The sequence below is a fragment of the Mus caroli genome, chromosome 17 (assembly GCF_900094665.2).
Source record: "Mus caroli chromosome 17, CAROLI_EIJ_v1.1, whole genome shotgun sequence".
Classification (NCBI taxonomy): domain Eukaryota; kingdom Metazoa; phylum Chordata; class Mammalia; order Rodentia; family Muridae; genus Mus; species Mus caroli.
In genome coordinates, this window is record NC_034586.1 from 62128098 (window position 1) to 62148875 (window position 20778).

General features: G+C 41.8%; 1 protein-coding gene across 4 annotated transcripts in view; it reads right to left on the bottom strand.

Moving 5' to 3' along the window:
* Window positions 1–20778, bottom strand: part of Ankrd12 (ankyrin repeat domain 12) — a 102133-nt gene that overhangs the window by 5508 nt on the left and 75847 nt on the right. For all 4 annotated transcript variants that reach the window (XM_021185699.2, XM_021185702.2, XM_029471306.1 and 1 more), the window contains 4 exons: window positions 10730–15387; window positions 7810–7908; window positions 4736–4879; window positions 1162–1257 (listed from right to left, as the gene is read on the bottom strand). In XM_021185699.2, coding sequence (XP_021041358.1) covers window positions 1162–1257; window positions 4736–4879; window positions 7810–7908; window positions 10730–15387 — 4997 coding nt within the window. The remainder of the gene's footprint in view (window positions 1–1161; window positions 1258–4735; window positions 4880–7809; window positions 7909–10729; window positions 15388–20778) is intronic.

Sequence of the window (20778 nt, forward strand, 5' to 3'; positions counted from 1 at the left end):
ATCCCTCCATGGCCTCTGCATCAGCTCCTGCTCCCTGACCTGTCTGAGTTCCAGTCCTGACTTTCTTTGGTGATGAACAGCAGCATGGAAGTGTAAGCCAAATAAACCCTTTCCTCCCCAACTTGCTTCTTGGTCATGATGTTTGTGCAGGAATAGAAACCCTGACTAAGACACTAACCTAATTACTTAATTAATTTGCTATGTATGGGTGTTTTGTCTGAATATATGCATGTGTACCAGATTAGTGCCTAGTGCCTATAGAGACCAAAACCCAGAAAAGGGCATTGGATCCCCTGGAATTACAGATGGTTGTGGTTACAGATGGCTCCATGTAGTGGCTATTCCTGGTTGTCAACTTGACTATATCTGGAATGAACTACAATCCAGAATTGGAAGGCTCATCAGTGATCCTAATCTGGAGGTTGGGAGACACAGGTTTCTGACCTGCATCTTGGTATGGAGATCTTGAGGCATAGTGGCTATGGATTCCAGAAGATTAATACAGGGAGTTCAAGGTCATCTGGGATTAAAGGCATGGTGACACACACCTTTATCTGGGCTACACCTTCTGCTGGAGACCTACATAAGGACATTGGAAGAACTCCCTCACTCTCTCTCTCTCTCTCTCTCCACCCCCCACCCCCACCCCTTCACCTGCTTGCCTTGTGGGACTGAGCAACTGCTAGATCCTTGGACTTCCATTCACAGCTGCTACTACTGACCATTGTTGGGAGTTGGACTGCAGACTGTAAGTCATCAATAAATTCCTTTATTATATAGAGACTATCCGTAAGTTCTGTGACTCTAGAGAACCCTGACTAATGCAATCCATAGGTGCTGGAACTAGGTACTGCTCTCCTCTCACAGGAAGCATCCATTTAACCTGGTTCAGAGGGAGGCAGTTCAGTTGGTGGAGTATTTGCTTGGCAAACACTTGAGGATCAATCTGCAGTACCACATAAAACTGGCGTGGTGGTGCAATGCATATAATCCCAGGATTTGATAAGTAGTAGGAGGGTCTGAAGCTAAAGGCTAGCCTTGGCTTTATATCAAGTTTAGAACTAGTCTGGGACCCATGAGACCCTGTGTAAGAACAACAACAGACAACTGCCATGCACGCATACCCACAACAACAGACAACTGCCATGCATGTGTACCTACCTTTAGCTTGTCAAATTTATCGTCCACATCTTGCAACCAGGACATGAACTGTCTTGCATTAAATCGATCTCTCACAGAAGTTTTGCTGTCATCAGACTAAAAAGAATGCAGTCAAACACTTAAAAAAAACCTTTAATATTCCATTTATTGTGTACATTCCACTGTTATCAATGATAGAAATATATTTCTAAAGAGAAGGTTTAACAAAGCTGTCACTTCTGTATTGAGTAGACAGGATTCTGCAGACGCAGTGTTTAGTTATGAAGTAGCGTCTTGCTGGGTTCTCAGAAAGGCACAGCATAGGAAGTGCTGTGCCTGTTGTACCTCAGCTAAAGTTTCCCATCCATACAGAAAAGGTGGTCAGGTGGGAGGCATTGGCCTTAGAGGTAACAGCTCTCCCAGGATGGATCTTTCTAAGTGCTCTCCAAACAGGCCAATGGATGGCTCAGAAGGGAGACACTTGTTACACAACCTGCTGACACCAGTTTGATCCCTAGGCCTCACACAAAGGAGGAAGCCAGAACCCATTCCACAAGCTTGTCCTCTGGTCTCACACACACTTGTCAGATACGCACCACGTGCACACACAATTCAAGTAAAAAACTCTTAGTATTAGTTTTGTGATTTTATATATTGTACTGGCTGGTTTTGTGTCAACCTGACACAGGCTGGAGTTATCGAAGAGAAAGGAGCCTCCCTTGAGGAAATGCCTCCATGAGATCCAGCTGTAAGGCATTTTCTCAATTAGTGATCAAGGAGGGGAGGTCCCCTTGTGGGTGGTGCCATCTCTGGGCTGGTAGTCTTGGGTTCTATAAGAGAGCAGGCTGAGCAAGCCAGGGAAAGCAAGCCAGTAAAGAACATCCCTCCATGGCCTCTGCATCAGCTCCTGCTTTCTGACCTGCTTGAGTCCCAGTCCTGACTTCCTTGGTGATGAACAGCAATGTGGAATTGTAAGCCGAATAAACCCTTTCCTCTCCAACTTGCTTCTTGGTCATGATGTTTGTGCAGGAATAGAAACCCTGACCAAGACATACATACATACATACACACACACTCTCTCTCTCTCTCTCTCTCACTTATTTATTTATTTAAATGTCAGCTTTGAACCTTTCTGTGCAACTTTGGGCTAATTATGTTTTCCTAATTTTCTATGGTGTATTTTCATATGGCACTTTTTAGGAATTAAAAGTACTCCAAGGTTATCCCAATGTCTGTGAATACACAAGGCGCCTAATGTCCCACTTTTAGGACTGGCGTTTCATAGGTGTGCCAAAGCACATGCTCAGCAGCTTCATTTTCTCCTTGGTTTCGGAGACAGTTGTATTGCTTAATACTACAGGTTTACTGTGAAAAGGAACAGGGCCTGCTAGAAGATGAGCTGAGCCTACCCAACCTATACCTGGTTCTTCACGGGCCATTTGATAGGACATCAGCCTGCTACTACGGCCTACCCTGGAGTCAGTAGTAAATGGGCTCTCTGTGGAGTCAGTTGTTACAAATGTGAACTGTTACAGGTGACTCTCCTTGTCAAGGAATAAGCCTCACATCCTGGTATTTCATCAAGCTGAAATGTTAACTTCACGTCTGGTAGTCTGGTACACTAGGAAAATTTAGGTCAAGGTATAATAGATGATTTAAATTACCAAAACGCCCTTTCCATTAACAACATATTATTTATTAGAGAGCTTAACAAACTTGGATGGCTCTATAAGGAAAGGGAATACAGTCAGAAGCATAGATAGCTCTACCTTAATATGAAAACATCCTCTTCCAGAAGAGGTCTGTGACTTCTATTCCTCTAACTATTAAGAAAGACTGGCCCAGCCTGTTACATCTCTGATTTGAGATCACTTAATTTTTAAATTCTTAAGTACAAGTTTGCTTGCTGCCAAGCTTGGTGCGCCCAGTTCAAGGCACAGGTCCCCCATGGGAGGGCAGGAAAGATCTAGCCTCTACCCATGACCTTCGCACATACTATGGCTTGCAGGCACCAAGGCACACATCATAAGTAACTGAATGTAATGATAGAGAATCCATTTCTTGCTGGTGTTTCTGAGACAGGGATCACTACCTCTTCTAGCTTAGTCTCAGGCTCGAGAGCCTCCTGCCCAAGAGATTGCCTCAAGGCTGAGATTATGAATCACCATGACTGCCTGAAATTCTCTTTTCAAATCCATCAGAGGCTAAGCATTCCTCAACCTAACCATGTTCCTGATCATGCCAATGTGTGCTAATGTGTGAAGGTCAGAAGACGACTTGTAGGAACTGGCTCTCTACCACCAGGATGTGGGTGGGTCCTGGGGCTAAAACTCATGCTGCCAGTCTTGTCAGCAAGTAACTGTGCTTACTCACATGTCTTACACCTTTAGAAATCATAAAATGCTCTCATCTAGTAGTTTCTTACTTCAGTTTCCAGTTCTGATATATCTTTTATCATCTAAAAAGTTGAGTGCCCAAAGAATAAGTCTTTCTTAGAGTTTCATTGTTGCTTGATTATAAATCTCCATTTATATTTGTTAAAATGGATCACAGTACTTTATAATGGCCCCAAATTAAAAGACTTCAGTAAACATGTGGCATAACTTTTAGTAACATTACTAACCTGCTAACTCTGGTTATTAGAAGTTTTAAAAATGGTAATTATTAAGTATTTCAATGGCCTCTGCATTGAATTTATTCAATTTCCTTACAGTCAAGCTCCTTTCTTAGATCCAGGAATAGTGGCATGCTGCTGCTTCCGGGTGAGACATGGCACTGCCACCCTGAACCAGAGAGACTCCTGACCACCCATACAGTCTTCACAATATTAAGCCTATAAACATTCGCAAATGGCGGGAGGATCAGTTTGCGTCAGTGAGGAATAAATGCAGGACAGGGTGAGAGGAAGCAACTGGGGGTTCTCTGCAGGCGTAGGAGCCTGTAAGCTGTCTATGCTCCTCTAAAGAACCCAATTAGCTCACTGGGCCACCAAGGCGTCAGAGCTAGCTGGATCATTTAACAGTGGCTTTAGAAACAAAAGGACAAGCTACAGTCATCTGTAAGTGTATGTGTGAGTATATGCACTGGTGTGGTCATGGGTGGGTACAGGTGCAGACAGGCCATGGTACATGTCTAAACAGTGGAAGACAACCTTGGGCATCAGTCCTTATATTCCACTTGTCTAAGACAAAGTGTCTGTGCTTGCTTCTGTATGTGACAGAGTCCCCCAGTCTCCTCTCTTCTTGCTGCAGGAGCACCAAGAGTCTAGATGTGCACTACCGTGCCCAGGGATTCAAACTCAGATCCGCACATTTGCATGGTAAGCACTTTACCTACCAAGTTATGTTCTCAGTCCTTGATTTTTGCTAAACAGATAGTTTGCAAGCTCTCAAGTTCTGGGGCTAGAGGCTTATGCAACCACACCCAGAAGATTATCTGCCTTTATAACAAACAACTACAGAGGCCCAGCTCCTCCAGGAGTACTTTTAAGAGTTGCATTTATTCTTTGACTTTAATTCCGCTTTCTTCTACGAATGCATATCTAAAAATAGGCACACCATAGTTCTTGAACACACTCTATAAACTAGCTCTTTACCTGTGAGTCCAAGGGCACATTGTACACTTCTGCATCCAGTAAGACAGTACAAGCACTAAATGGCAGTGTTTGATTGGCCAGTGTTCTTGCAGCTCTGTAATGAACTCGCAGAACTTCTTGTTCATTGGATACAATAAGTTTTTCCTAGTTGAACACAGAATAATTTTTAGAAATCATAAAGTTGTTTGTGGAATTAGAAAAAATAATTTAAGCTACACTAAACTAAATAATCTTAATTATAAAGCGACATTTTCTTCCCAGGAGCTTTAAGAAGTTTAAGAATTCTTAGTGTTCTAGAAAAATCTTCCCTCTCCAAAATTGGTAGTTTCTTAAAATTGTTTTTTTTTTTTAAAGGGTTAGAACACTTTGAAGTTCTGTAAGGTTCTGGAGAGGTGGCTCGGGGTTAGGAGCAGCTGCTGCTCTTGCAGAGGACCTGAGTCCAGTTCTTAGCTCCGAGCTCCCAGATGGAGGCTCACAACTGTCTGTAACTCTAGTTTCAGCAGATGGAACACCCTATTCCCACATGTATGTGTGCACAGACATACATTTCAACAAGACCCTCATGCTTATAAAATAATAAATAAATCTACTTTCTACTTCCATAACATTTTCATTACATATACCAGGAATAAATCCCATAGTATTAGCAGTCACCCCCCCTTTCTTGCATCTCCTGGCTGTCAGTAGTCTAACTTTTGTCTCCAGGAGTTTGTTTTGAGCATTCAGTTATCTGTAAATAAAGTTGTACATTATGTGGTCTTTTGTACGTGATTCTCCTTATTCTGTCTTACATTTTCAAGGCTTATTCATGCTGTAGGTGTGCACTAGATGGTATCTACTTTGCTGAGGACAAATCCTATTCTGCGTAGACAACACACTTTATGTATGGCTTTCTTTGGTGATCATATAATCTGAAGGGTGGCAGACAATGCCACTTCAAAGCATGCTAACTTGGCATAATGATTATCTGAGCTGAAGTTGTTTTAAAACAAATAGGCCAAGGACACTGTGAGAAGGAACTAAAGCCCCCATGTGAGAGATGTACTCTATGCAGCGGGGAAAGGAACATTCTCACCACTAGAATCAGGGAGGCAAGACCAAGAGAACTCACGTAGCCTGCATCTTTCCAGTGCTTTCCTAGTTTCTGTCTGACCCAACATAAAGACATTTGGGTTTCGCCACTTCTGTGGGTCTTCATTTCCGCATGTGGCTCCATGTCATGTACAACTTTGCTCATCTGCTGTACACCACATTAATCTCAGGCTTAGACAGAAGCGTCACAACGGGGCTGAGATAACGTTGTTATTCTTTGGGGTTGCTATGAAAACACTGTCATCAACGTTTATGCTGGAGCCTTTGCTCTGGATATGTATTTTTACTGTTTACAAGATAATGACCAGGAGTAACACTTCTGGGTAACAAATCCGTCACCTGCTGAGGAACAGCCCTGTTCACAGCAGTTGTCACCGTTTTCATTCTGACCCACAGTGTCCGATGGCTCCCTTCCCTTATGTACCTCAGTGTGTTCCACTCTGGCACCTACTTCAGCCACTCTAGCACGCGTGACTCCCTTCTAATGTCTGCTCTGTCTTCTCATGTGTGTATCTGCCCTTATACACAAGTACGTTTGTGTACTTCCCCTGCATGCTCATGTTTGCAGAGGCCGGAAGGGAGTGCTGGCTCTCTTCCAATGCAGTTACAGGTAACTGTGAGCTACAATGTGCATGCTGAAAGCCGAACTCAGGTTCTCTGCAAGAGTATCACGCTCTCTTTGTGCTGCCGAATCATGTCTCCAGACCCAGCTTAATTTTTATGATGATGTTATTTACAGAAATAAGCATACTTCTCTTTAGTGAGTCATGTATTCCAAACTTCCAGGCATGGAACAGGCTGAGTCCTGAAGTAAATTGTTTTGCATCTAGCAGACGTCCATCTGAAGACTGTAAGCCATCCTGATCTTGGCTACCGGCTTGGACTACTGGGTGGTTACCCTTGTATTTTCGACTTCAATGTCAACAAAGATGGCTCTGAGACCTATACTGGCAAGGATGTCATGAGGACAACCTTGCGAGCAGTGGCTTATGAGGACAGGCTAGTACATGTATGCTCTGCCTCCTCTGTGCTGGGATATGTGCAAGGCAGTGTGCAGAGTCCAGTCTGTGCCAGAGTTTTGCTCTCCCTCCTTGCTTCTCTCTGTAATCAAATGAACTCTACTCACAGAAATAGTTATTGCATATTTCTCTGAAACATAGCTTGCATCTTTTACAGGCCACAAGCTTAAGAGGAATGGAGGTATATCTATGTTTTGTTTTGTTTTTAATTTTATTTATTTTCTTAGAAAGGGTCTCACCATGTGGTTCTGGATCTTGTTATGGAGACCAGGCTGGCTTTGATCTACCCGCCTCTGCCTCTGCCTCTGCCTCTGGAGCTCTGAGAACAAAGGTGTGAACCACCACATGTAGCTCAGGGTTACTACTTTCAGGATCTCTAGGACGATAAGGTTTTGTCCTTTCTAAGATGATTTTTTGGTTTACTTTCTGTAAATGTTTTGCCTGCATGTGTGCATGGGTACATGTCTGTCTGCTGCCTATGGATCCTTGGAGAGGAGTTAGGTGGATGCTTAGACCTGAACCCATTCCCTCCACAAGAACAGCAGGGGACTATCTTGACTATCTCCCAGCACCCCTTTGTCTTCTTTATTTCCTGTCAAGACTAACTACTGAAAACAAGGTACTAAGTTAGCAGGCCCACAAGGATGAGTAACGGGGTCTTTGCCATTAGCCCTGAAGTTGTTGGTATACCAAGCAAGTTCTCAAAGATTAACTGACTATTCAAATAACACAAATGTAACAAATAACATATACCAGACATTTTAGATATAAAAATACACTCCAGCATCAACTGTACTAAGGAAGCAACTGTCCTCAGATAGGTGTAAAATCCCCCCTTTAACCCGATGAGCATAAGGTAACAAAGTCGCAGCTGTAGTAGACATCGTAAAAAGTCACCATCCGTTTTTCCTGTATTTTAAAAATGGTTATTTTTTACATAATTTATATTTGAGGGTACCTTACCCTTTCAATACTATGTTGCAAACGCAGTTTCATCCTTACTACTTCCTGTTGCCGAAAGAGCTCTTTAAGTGGATCTGACAGCGAAGGTGGTGGTGTGATCTAATTAGAAAGCACATATAAACTATTAAGTTTTTAATCTGCAATTAAAGTTTTGGTGCATAAAACCTGACATTTCATGAATTAAACCATACAGTTTTGGGATGGTTAGTTTTGTCAACCTGATCAGACACTTAGGATTAATAGAGCGCATGTGCGAGTATCAGAAATGCACAGGAGTCACTGTTTTAACTTTCTTCTCTATTGCTGCGACAAAACACTACGCAAAACAACCTAGGATGGAAGGGTTTCTTTGGCTTCTAGGTTACAGATTATCACTGGGGAAAGCCAAGGCTGGAAGTAAAGACAGGAGCTAGAAGCAGAAACCAATGGATGCATGCTGCTTGCTGGCTTGCTTAGCTATTTTTCTAATACAGACCAGGCCCATTCTCCGAGCAATGGTACCACTCAGTGGGGTGGGCCTCCTCCATCAATTATCAAACAAGAAATGCCCCCAAAAGACATGCTCACAAACCAATCTAATGGAGAAGACTCCTCATATGAGGTTCCGTCTTCCCAGGTCTATCATCAGCCTGACAAATGAATCTTATGACAATTAGGTTATGAGGGATCTGATCTCATCAATAGTTTAATCAAAATCAGTTGTACTAAAAAAAACCAAACAAACTGAGTAAACTACTGGAAGTCGGTGGGCCTGGCTAGGGAAGGTGAGGTGTCTTCCCTTTCTCTTCCTGCTGCCATGAAGTGATGAGCCCTGCAGTATGTTCCCACTAATCCAACACTCTACCCAAAGCAATGGATCCAGAGAACGCTCAATCTAAACACAGCAACTTCGAGCCAAATAAATCCTGTCTGCTTATCTGCCACACTGAGTCTGTCTTTTGAAAATTGTCATTACACAAGTGAGTGAGACTCTTTAGTCAGCTCTAACTGTCCAAAACCTCACGGGACATTCCACTGTGCTCAGACATTTTGACTCTTAGGCTACAGCAAAATTTCAAAGAACAAATTATTAGGACTAAAAAGTCACTTATTACAGGGCTATTTTAGACCATCAGTCACAGGAAGGGATCACAGAGCCACATAGACAGAACAGGTGGTTTAAAAAAGCAGTATTCTTGGAGACATGACCAGCCTGCTTCTGTAAGCAAGGCCTCTTTGCAGACTTGATAAAGAGTAAACACAAAAAGCCTAGTATTAATGAACTATCATATAAAAGTAGAGGAAACTATACAATGAACTTGTGGTTTTAAGATTTTATTGTATGTAATATCCCATGAAACTCTGTGTATAATCATTCAAAAATTATGAGTTCATTCCTAGCTGGGTATTACAATGGCCTATGCTTTCTGATTACATCCAGAGGAAGTTGGTAAAGTAGATAGTCATGTCTAGAAACAACCATCTCTGACCCTGGGTAGCCTCCCTTCTCCATAGGGTATTTTCCTTCCTGTGTCCTTGTGCATACTACGACTGGCCCATTAGGAGAAAGGAAGTTATCTCATAACATTTGACAGTTTGTTGACTCCATTAGAGAACAGGGCATCAGATTCCAGTGTTGGGACTAAAGGTCTGCAGTACCACACCCTGACAAAAGATATGTTTTATGATAAAACCCAGACCATCATAAAGAAACATGGGAAACTATGGTAACAATTTAGAACGTCGATCTTGTTTATCTTTAATATCTAGTTCCTAGCACAATGCTTAGTATATACTTGTTATTTGTGTCTGCAATATAACAAACATTTGAGTATGCAATATCCATGCATCTGAGTATCGAAGGTATAATGAAGTCATCACACCACAGTGGCAAAAGAGAAAATGAGAAAAGAGAGGAGGCAAATTTAGGGGCTTATTTTAGTCGATGGGAAAGAAATAAGGCAGGGGAACCAGAAGAAATACAAGTACTTAATTAAGTCCATGAAGGGAGAATTTAATGAAGAACAAGGTGGTCAGGATATCAAATCAGACAAAGAGAACAAAACTAATCTAATGAAACGGACAAACAGCTCAGTGGTAGTTTCTACTATGGCATAATGGCTTGGGAACAGGAGATGAAGTGAAAAAAACTGTCATACAAACCCCTTGGCATAAGCATGGCAGTGAAGGTGACCTTAAGGTTGATGTGCTGAGAAAATCAACCGAGATTCTCTCCCCTCTCTAAGAGAAAAGTAATCCAGCTATATTGAGCAGGCAAATATAGACCAATCAAGAAAGAAGACTGGAGAGGCAGGCAAATTTCTGAGTTCGAGGCCAGCCTGGTCTACGGAGTGAGTTCCAGGACAGCCAGGGCTACACAGAGAAACCCTGTCTCGAACCACCCCTCCACCACCCCCCCACCAAAAAACAAGAAAGAAAGACGACTGGAAAACACTCACTAGTGAGAAGGAAGTGTTCACTAGAGGAAGGTTCCAGAGAAAATGAACTGATGGGGTCGAGTCATCTAGAGGCATTAGTATTCAGAGAAATCAAAACATGGCTTCTCTAAAACACAAGGATAAGCAGGCGAAGAACTGCAAGCACACTGCATGATGCCTGAATTAGAAGCCACTTTGTAAAGTGTGCTCAGTCAGAGCTGACATGTGTGCTAAGTACTTCAAACTCTATGGAAAAAAAGAAGTAAAATATCTCAAATAACTGTATCTTGATTATATATTGAAGTGATACTTTGGATATACTGACTTAACATTTAAAATATTAACTACTAGAAAACATAAAATGATGTAAGCAGCTGGCATCACACATTTCCCTCAACACTAGCGACTGAAGCCAAGGCCGTCTGCATGGGAGAGAAGTGCACTACCCCTGAGTTGATCCCTAGGAGAGCGCTGAGGTGTGTACTGAGTAACAAATGACTTACTGTAGGAATACAAATCTTGCTTAAGGGGTTTCCATCCAGGAGATAGGATCCATTAAACGTTACGTATTCATCATAATACTGAGGTGCTTGAGGGATCACGCTACATAGCAACTTGCGTTTCTCTTCAATTTTTTTTCTTATGTGCAAATATTCAAAATATGGATTTGCTCTCTCAGAACTGTATGGCTCAATCTCATCTAACTTCAGAGAATCTACAATGGCGGCTAGAGACTGCTGAGTTTTCTCCTTTGCTTGCAGTAAAGAGGGGCTCACTTGCACAGGCTGAGGGACCCGTGACACTTTCCTCTTCCGAGGATGGTGGATCTGAGGATCATCCTCTTCAGTGAGTCTGATTCGTCCTCTAGGGGAGGACTCGTTATCTTTCTCTGCTACAAGGGTACAGCCAGCAAGCATCGGCTTGCTTGGATTGACCACTGTACTTGCTTTGTTTCTAGTCATTCTTTGAGGGGTCTGGTTTTCAGTTTTATCGTCTTCAGCATTTTCTTCTAGTTCTACTTTACTAAGCTGGTCATATTTATGCATCTCTGGTTGGGCCGACTGCTGTGAATGGTTTTCTACACTTGATAAGGTGCTCTGCTGAGATTCTTCATCTTCAGTGGAAAGCGAGTACTTTTCGCTGTCAGGACCATGCTTTGGGTTATCCTGTTCATTCAGGTTTCCTTTTGGCAGCCCTGCATTCATCTCATACAAATCAGAATCACATTTACTCAACTGAGTTAAGACCAAACTTTGTAGTTTGTTTTCTTTTTCATGTGAAATGATTTGATTATCATCTGGGCCCTTCTCAATTTCCTGGCTATTGGAAGACTTGTATGTGAGTTTGCTAAATGCATAATGTGTGTTTGGCTGAGCAGTATCACTCCCATTGAAGTCCTTTTCTGATGGCAACACAAGCAATGAATTGGCCTTCTCAAAGCTTGGGAGTGCTTCTTGCACAGTGCTTTCAGAGTAAGCTGGTAAAAAAGAATTTGTCTTCTGAATGTCTGCTAAGACAAATGTATTTTCCACATCCTCTGGAAAGTTATTATCACTATCTAAAACAGAACTGGCCATCTGAGCTGCACTTCTCTGTTGTAAAACACCTGGCTCTTGACTGACAACATATGACAAAGACACGGGTTTCGGAACAGAGTCAGCACCTGCCAGTGGTTGGTTGGAAAAAGAGCAGGGCTGAGGTGAAGACAGAAAGGATGCTGGGTCCTGAGCACATGAGTTTCCTGGCAGTTCAGGCTGCTGCAGAGGTAAGCAATCAGTATTTTGTTCTCGTAACATTTTGTTCTCTGAATTATAAAACCTCTGAGCGGAGGAATCTTGATCAGATGTATTAGAATCTGGACAGATGAAGTCATTGGTGCTTAAAGACTCCAGTTTATCAACAGGCGTCTCCCATGATTTACTTGGAATCACTCCAACCTGATTAGACGGTTCCAAATGCATCGAACTGTCAATCAGTGTACCCACAAGAGTTGCACTCTTGATTACATTTACATCAGATGAAATATAGCTGCTGTTTGCAGACCTCGTTGGAGAGCCTGTACAGTTAGGATGTAAGTCAGACACATGCGAAAGGCCCCTTTCAGGTACTGCTGAAGACACTTCAGGCTTGGGAGACAGACAGGTCTCTCTGGGAACAGCTAAGTTACCTTGACTGCTTTCTTCTGATACTTGGAAATGTTTTATGGGCTCACAAATAACTGAAGGCATACTGCATCTTCTAATTTCTACAGCAGGTCTTACCTCATTAGTAATTAGTTTAACATCTTCCACGGAAGATGACCTGAGATGGCACACTGGAAGTCTGTTTGTATATGGTGGTTTAAGTCGTTCTGGTACTTCAGTGAGACCCTCCAGCTCTCTTTCATAAAGAGCGGGAGATTTGGCATTTGGCAAAAAAGGTGACTGAGAAAATGACAGCTGAGATTCTGAGCCCTCTAACATAAAGTCAGAGTCATACTCAACGAGAGGCCTTGGGGTTGTCACTGTATGGCAGGAGTCTTCTGAGCTAGCAACAGAAAGCATGGACACAGACCTAGAGCTAAGACCCAGCCTCTCACCTTCCGACCTAGGAGACCGGTTTGAGCCACTCTCTGAAATGTAGGATGGCTTTCCTAAATTCAATGCATTTTTGTTGTCAACAGATTGTGATCGATGACTTCCAACATCTTTACATTGTTTCTCCTTGTTATAAGCATCAGTCAACTCTGAGCTTCTCGACCTGGTAAGTTCTTTACTTTTGGATTCAGTGGGTGCATGTTTTGCTTTTTCTTTATCTTTTACTTTAAGTTCTAAACAAGTACGATTGCGTAATCGTTCTTTTTCCTTTTGCTTAATTTTTTCCTTATGTTTTCTGTGCCACTGCTCTATTTCTAGGTCTTTAAGGCTAAGCATTCGTTCAAAACTTGTCTGCATTAAATCATCATTTACTAACCTCTTTTCTTTAGGTCGAGTATCTTTTGATGCTGGTGATAATTTAGGTTTAAGCTTCTCTGTTTCAGATTTTAGTCTGATTAAAGTATTTAGCTGGGCTTTCTCTTTACGCTTGTCTCGCTCTTTGTATCTGTCTATATCCTTTTTATCTTTCTCTTTTCCATCTGGAGTTTTCAAAGGCTCATCTCTTGCCCTTTCTTTAAGGGACAGAGCTTTCTCATGCTGGGTTTTAGCACTGCTGTCTCCTGTACTCGCCTTTCTCTCTTCCTGCAAATGTTTCACGTTAGTTGCATTTACACTTTCTTTCTCTCTAGGTTTCTCCTTCTTCTCTCCTTCCCTGTCTCTGTCTCTAGTTCGGACCTTCTCTGATTTGGAACACTCACTGCTGTCGGACTGCTTTCTTTTCTCTAAGTGCTTTTCTTTGCTTTCTGCTAAGTACCTCTCTCGTTCAGGTTTCTCTCTGTCATGCTTTCTATCCGCCTTTTCTCTGTTCCTCTCTCTGTCGTCAGTCTTTCTGACAGGGTTTTTCAGCTTCTCGCTCTCCTTGTGGCACCTTTCTGTCTGGTGTGAGTACAGCTTGTCCTTCTCTCTCACTCTGTCAGTGCAGTCACTGAAATCCAGCTTCTCTTTTTCTGACTTATGTTCATGTTTTATCTTCTTTTCTTTTTCAGAAAATTTCCTCTCGTTCCTGTCAAGCTCTTTCTCCTTAGTCTGAAAGCGCCGATCAGACTTTTCCCTCTCTTTTGTGTGTCTTTCTTGCTTCTCAGCATCCATTTCCTTTTCTGACAAATGCAGCCCTGCAGCTTCCTGGCTTGCACTGACACCCACCGAACAGCACTCGGCCTCCTTCTCTGTGGATGCACTGTCTTTTTCTTCTTTCGGATCTTTCACCTTTTCTTCCCTAAGAGATTTTTCATTTTCCTTTTTAGTCTTTTCCCGTTCTTCTTTAAAGTTCCTCTCTTTTGAAACATGCTTTTCCTTAGCTGACCTATCATCTTTCATGTTTTTTTCCATTTTTGACTTTTTGTCTATCAGGGACTCATGCTCCATAGTTAAAAAGAGGTCCTCAGTTTCATCACTTTTAAAAAAATTTTCTTTCCAAAACTCTCTGTCAAATTCAATGCTCCTCTGTAGCTCTTTAGCATTGTCTTTATTTTTATATTTTTCCTTTTCACCTTCAACTTCCTTTTTGTGCTTTTCTTTATCCTTCTCTTTATGTTTTAATTTATGTTTTTTTAATGTTTTACCCTCTTTATCCATCTTCTTCAGTGTGCAGTCTGAGTTTTCAAATGCTGGATTATGATCTTCATCTTTAATTTTGGCATTTGATTTTTCACCAAATTCTATGTGGAACTCTTTCTGATGTTTGTTTTTGTCCTTGTGCTTGTAAGATTTTATATTTGAACTTTCAGGCTCTGCATTATCATACCGCGGGAGATCAGGCTGTAGCGACACTTCAGAACTTCCGGGGGATATGCATGCTTTCGTGTGGTCTTGCTTCAGGGGTGTCTGTTTTTCACTTAATCCACAGGAATGTTTGGGAGATTTACCAGTGGAAATATGAAATAAGTGTAATGAAGTTTCATCCTTTGGGCTAAAAGACTTCCTGAAGTTCCCTTCCTCTCTGTATTTTTCTGAACAATCCAGCGCAGTATTCACTGTCAAGGTTGCTATCCTGCTGTTTTCTTTCCCCTCTTTTTCTTGTTTCAGCTCTTGGTTCTCTTTGTTTTTATTCTGATTTTTTAATTTTCTTTTAACTTTGCCTTTCTGTTTGTATTCATATTCTTTTTTGGCTTGCATATCAGAATGTGATGTTTCGGCAACAGAACATGCAGTAGAAATCTTTCTGCTCTGAAGAACCTCTTCATCAGAGCTTTCAGTACTGGAGCACAGAACCCTTGACGGCTTCTGTTTTTTTGTTTTAAATGACTTAGAATAGAAGGTTTTCTCCTGTTTTGCAAACAGACCACTCCTGTCTGCTTCAGATTCATTCTCTCTCCGCTGTTCTTTCCTAAGAATATGTCTGTCATCAATCATCTTACTTATCTCTTCTTCATCATCATCTTTGAACTCATACTCATCCAGTGCAGAAGGCAGCGGGGCTTTGCTTGGGAGGATTTTACTTCCACAGACGAAAGAGTCTTTCTCTGTCTCTGAGTCAATATTTTCATCAACACTAGAAGGATTTACAGACTGAGCCTCTTCTGAATCTACAATAAGAAAAGAAAACATAGCTTATACCATAAATCCATCAGACAATTCAGATAAAATTATCTTACACATATTAGCCAGACAAAGAAATATCGAAGAGTCAAAATACCATTGTAGAGTTTGTACAAGGGCTTTACAGCAAACATCCTTTATGATGAGACGCTTGACTCTGTAAAAGCATGTTAAGCACAGGGTGTTTATTAAACTGTACAACATGAACACAGACACATAAATAGAGGCAGGGCAACAGCAAAGGCACCTGGAGTCAGGAGAAACAGTCACTGTGCTGGAAGAGAATAGCTTACCTACTGTTCTTTGACTCATTCCACTAAACAAGACTAAGAACTACTAAATTGAAACATTTTCTTTTATGTATTTGAAGGTATGTATTAGCAGAACTTTATGCTGTTGGTTGGAGTCTGCCAAAAGACCCTCACTCACAAAGACCACAGAGACCGACATCGCTGCAAACTGCGAGAGGATTTTTATTGATCCAAAGCGTTGGGGACCCCCCCCCCCTTAGCATGCAGGCAAGAGGAGAGACCCCGAACAAAGAAAGAACACACTTTTTATATCTTGTAAGGGGCAGATTTAGGCAACAGGGCTAGCTGGCATATTCTCATTGGTGTAGCAAGTAACCCCTTTAGGCATTGGTTGGTTTGCACAGGGTAAAGCTTTGGCCTAGTGACTCACTCTGCCTGCCCTTATGGTGGGTTATGATGACTGATCAGCAAAGCAGCAGCACATTTAACTTATGGGTCAGTTATTGACGTCACAGCTATTAACATCATGGAGAATCCTAGCGACAAGGTCAGGGTAGTTTGTGGTTTTTCTCAGAATTCGGTGTGGGGCAGAGTAGGGGAATTGTTCTGGGAACTGCTAATCTTGTTGTGGCAGCTGCGGGCTTAGTCTGGTCATTCTGACCACTAGTGTGGAAAGTCCCTTCAGAGGGGAAAGCGGCTGGGTGGTCTTGAATTTATTTTGGATTCTACAATGCTCACCACAAAGGCCAATAATTTAAACAATAGGAAGGCTTTAACTATACTAGAAACATGGAGAAAAACCTTAAACCAGACTCCAATTACATAATCAGATTATAAGATATGTACTTGACCAAAAGCACTACTCTGTTTCCTGGTTCTTTTATCTACAGTGTAGACCTAGAACAACAGGAGAGATAGTCTCATTTCCTATATAGTGTTCAATACAAAAGTATTATTTTATTATAGGTAAGCACCAGGCATGAGAGCAAACACCTTTTAATCCCAGCACTTGGAATGTTGAAGGACAAGGTTAGTTCTAGGCCACTCTGGTCTACACAGTGAGTTCTGGGACAGCCAAGGCTACATATTGAGACCTTGTCCAAACCAAACTAAATTACAGTCAAACTGTTGAATAAATATGGTCAAAGCCTTGGTTGAATTTATTTCACTGTATTTTTTTTAATCAAAAAGAAGCTTTCAGCCAAGAGTAGTTTTTTGTTCATACCTATAATCCCATACTTGTTGAGATGGAAAAAAAAAAAAAACAGAATTATGAAGCCGCCTGGGCTACCTAGCAAGACTCAATCTAAAAATAAAATCAACCACTTCATCCCCCACAACAAAACAACATTTTTGTTAGACATGCAGACTAATGAGTTCCCAGGATCCATCTTCCTCCTTTAATCTCAGTACTTGGGAAGCAGAGGCAGGTGGATCTCTGTGAGTTTGAGGCAAGCTTGGTCTATACAGTGAATTCTAGGCCATCCAAGGCTACATGCTGAAACTTTATCTCAGAAACAAAACAAAATAAAATAAAATTATAGCCAAGTTGTTGTAGAAATACAATCAAAGCCTTGGTGGAATTTATTTCAGTGTGTTTTTAAAAGGGCTACAGACACAACTGCCTTGCTTGGCTTTTACATGGGTGTTGGTGATTTAACCCAGGTTCTCTTGCTTTTATAACAACCTCACCCTCCCTATCACCCACCCTTCCACCCCCTGCAACCCCCACATTGTACACTTAGGACCTTTAACTGAAACAATTATAAGACTATACAAAAGTCTGCTTGGTGGTGACAGCAGTGGCAGTGCATGCCTTTAATCCTAGCACTCAGAGGCTGAGTAGAGAGGCAGAGGCTGGCAGATCTCTTAGATCAAGGTTATCCTGGTCTACAGAGTAAGTTCAAGGACAGCCAGAGCTACACAGAGATACCCTGTCACAAACAAACAAACAAACAAACAAACAAACAAACAAACAACCATTAAAAAGGACTATAAAATGATTACTGAGGTATCTGACCCAGGGGTTGAAGAACAAATCAATTGTAGTAGTAATTAAATGCTTTACTTAATATTCAAAAAGATTAGTATTGTACACTTACTCACTTATATTACACCTCATTTAATCTGGCTCTGTACACCACCAGAGGTGCAAGGCAATTATCAATGTCACCCAGATGCCAACCCTGAGACCTACCACAACCACCTGCCTGCTGGTGCAACCGTGGCACAGGGATAGGACAGTAACCAAAACCTCTGAGAAAGCACCACGGCTGAAGGGAAAACTATGACTGCGTTGCTGCTAATACCAATAGGTCAGCCTCCCTCCATCCTCATCAGAGAAGCTTCTCTCAGAAGACGGGAATTCAGAGCTCCACAACTGAACAGTGTGCAGAGAGCACTTAGTCCTAAACAGGACATCTTCATCAAGTCCATCCCTTCAAGGATCAGGGATCTATGCTCAAGAAGAGGCAGAAAAACTGGAAGAGTCTGAGGGGATGGGAGTCTTCAAGACACAACAGGGCTGCTGCACAAATGAACTTGCACGAACTGTGACCACAATTCTGCACATGCTCACACCAGACAGCCTAACACCACTCCTAACCAAGATGCTATTTATAACTGATACCCTCTGGCAAAAGGAAAACCAGTTTTCTCTAATGTGTGCCAATGGGTTTATCAACCCTATTCCAGGGTAGCATGCCCAAGGATAGTGGCTGAAACAAAATGGACTCCATGATGGTGGTTTTGTGGGCTTTTAGTTTCGTTTTGGAATTATCTTCTTACTAGTTTTTGTTTTTGAAGGTAGGAAGAACACTGAGTTGGGTAGGTAGGGAAGTGGGGAGACTGGGGAGGAGTTGCAAGATGAAAAAAACATGAGCAAAACATACTATATGAAAAAATTGTATTGTTGAGAATTGTTTTGGCTATCCTGGGGTTTTTTGATTTTCCATATGAAATTAAGAATTGCTCTTTCCATGTCTGTGAAGAACTGTGTTGGAATTTTGATGAGGATTGCATTGAATTTGTAGATTGCTTTTGGTAAGATGGCCATTTTTACCATGTTAATCCTACTGATCCATGAGCATGGGAGATTTTTCCATTTCCTGAGGTCTTTGCTTTCTTTATTAAGGGACTTGAAGTTCTTGTCATAAAGATCTTTCACTTGCTTGGTTAGAGTTACACTACAATATTTCATATTATTTGTGGCTATTGTGAAGGGTATTGTTTCCCTAATTTCTTTCTCAGTCTGTTTATCCTTTGTATAAAGGAGGGAAATTGATTTGATTTAGTTAATTTTATATCCAGCCACTTTGCTGAAGTTGTTTATCAGCTGTAGGAGATCTCTGGTCAAATTTTGGGGGTCAAGTATGTATACTATCATATCATCCACAAATAGTGATACTTTGACTTCTTCCTTTCTAATATGCATATCCTCAATCTCCTTTTGTTGTCTCAACAACAAAACATCTTCTGGGGGAATCACATTCTTGACTTCAAGCTATACTACAGAGCAACAGTGATAAAGACCACATGGTATTGATACAAAGTCAGACAAGTAGACCAATGGAATCTGAAGATCAGAGGTCACTTGATCTTTGACAAAGAGCCAAAACTGTACAGTGGAAAAAAGAAAGCATCTTCAATAAATGGTGCTGGTCTAACTGGCAGTCTGCGGGTAGAAGAATGAAAACAGACTCATATTCATCACCTTGCACAAAGCTCAAGTCCAAGTGGATCAAGGACCTCAACATAAAACCAAATTCACTGAATCTAAGAGAAGAGAAAGTGGAAAAGAGTCTTGAACACATTGGCACAGGGGAAATTTTCCTGAGCAGAACACCAATGGCTCAGGCTCTAAGATCAACAATTGATAAATGGGACCTCATGGAACTGGAAAGCTTCTGTAAGGCAAAGGAAACCATCAACAGGACAAAACAGCAACTTACAGATTGGGAAAAGCTTTACTAACCCCACATCTGACAGAAGACTAATATGCAAAATATATAAAGAACTCAAGAGGTTAACCTCTAAGAAACCAAATGATCCAATTTAAAAGTGGGGTACAGAGCTAAACAGAGAATTTTCAACTGAAGAATATCGAGAAGCACTTAAAGAAATGTTCAATATCTGTAGTCATCAAGGAAATGCAAATCAAAACGACCCTAAGATTCCACCTTACACCAATCAGAATATGGCTAAGATCAAAAACTCAAATGACAGCACATGCTGGCAAGGTTGTGCAGAAAGAGGAACACTGAGCCGGGCGTGGTGGCGCACGCCTTTAATCCCAGCACTCGGGAGGCAGAGGCAGGCGGATTTCTGAGTTCGAGGCCAGCCTGGTCTACAAAGTGAGTGCCAGGACAGCCAGGGCTACACAGAGAAACCCTGTCTCGAAAAAACCAAAAAAAAAAAAAAAAGGAAAGAGGAACACTCCTTCATTGCTGGTGGGATTGCAAGCTGGTACAACCACTCCGGAAATCAATCTGGAGCTTCCTTGGAAAACTGGAAATAGTTCTACCTGAAGACCCAGATGTACTCTTCTTGGGCATGTACACAAATGATGCTCCACAATATCACAAGGATCAGGTATGGGGGGGAAACAGGAGAGAAGCCTAGAGGGCCAGGAGAATAAATGGAAATATACAGCTGAGGGGGTGGGGATGGGGGCAGAGTGAATCTCTAGAAAGTCCCAGAGTCCTGGGATGTGAGAGACTCCCAGGACTCAATGGGGGTGACCTTAGCTGAAATGCCCAGCAGTGTGGAGAGAGAACCTGAAGAGACCACCTCCAGTAGATAGAAAGGGCCTTAAGTGGAGGGACAGGGTTACCAACCCACCATTAAAATTTCTGACCCAGAATTGTTCCTGTCCAAAAGAAATGCAGGGACAAAAATGGAGCAGAGACTGAAGGAAAGACCATCCAGTAACCAGCCCAACTTGGGATCCATCCCTTGCATAGGCACCCAACCCTGACTCTATTACTAATGCAAGAAGTAATTTGGTTTTGTCATGGAATATTTTGGTTTCTCCATCTATGGTAATTGAGAGTTTTGCTGGGTATAGAAGCCTGGGATGGCATTTGTGTTCTCTTAGGGTCTGTATGACATCTGTCCAGGATATTCTAT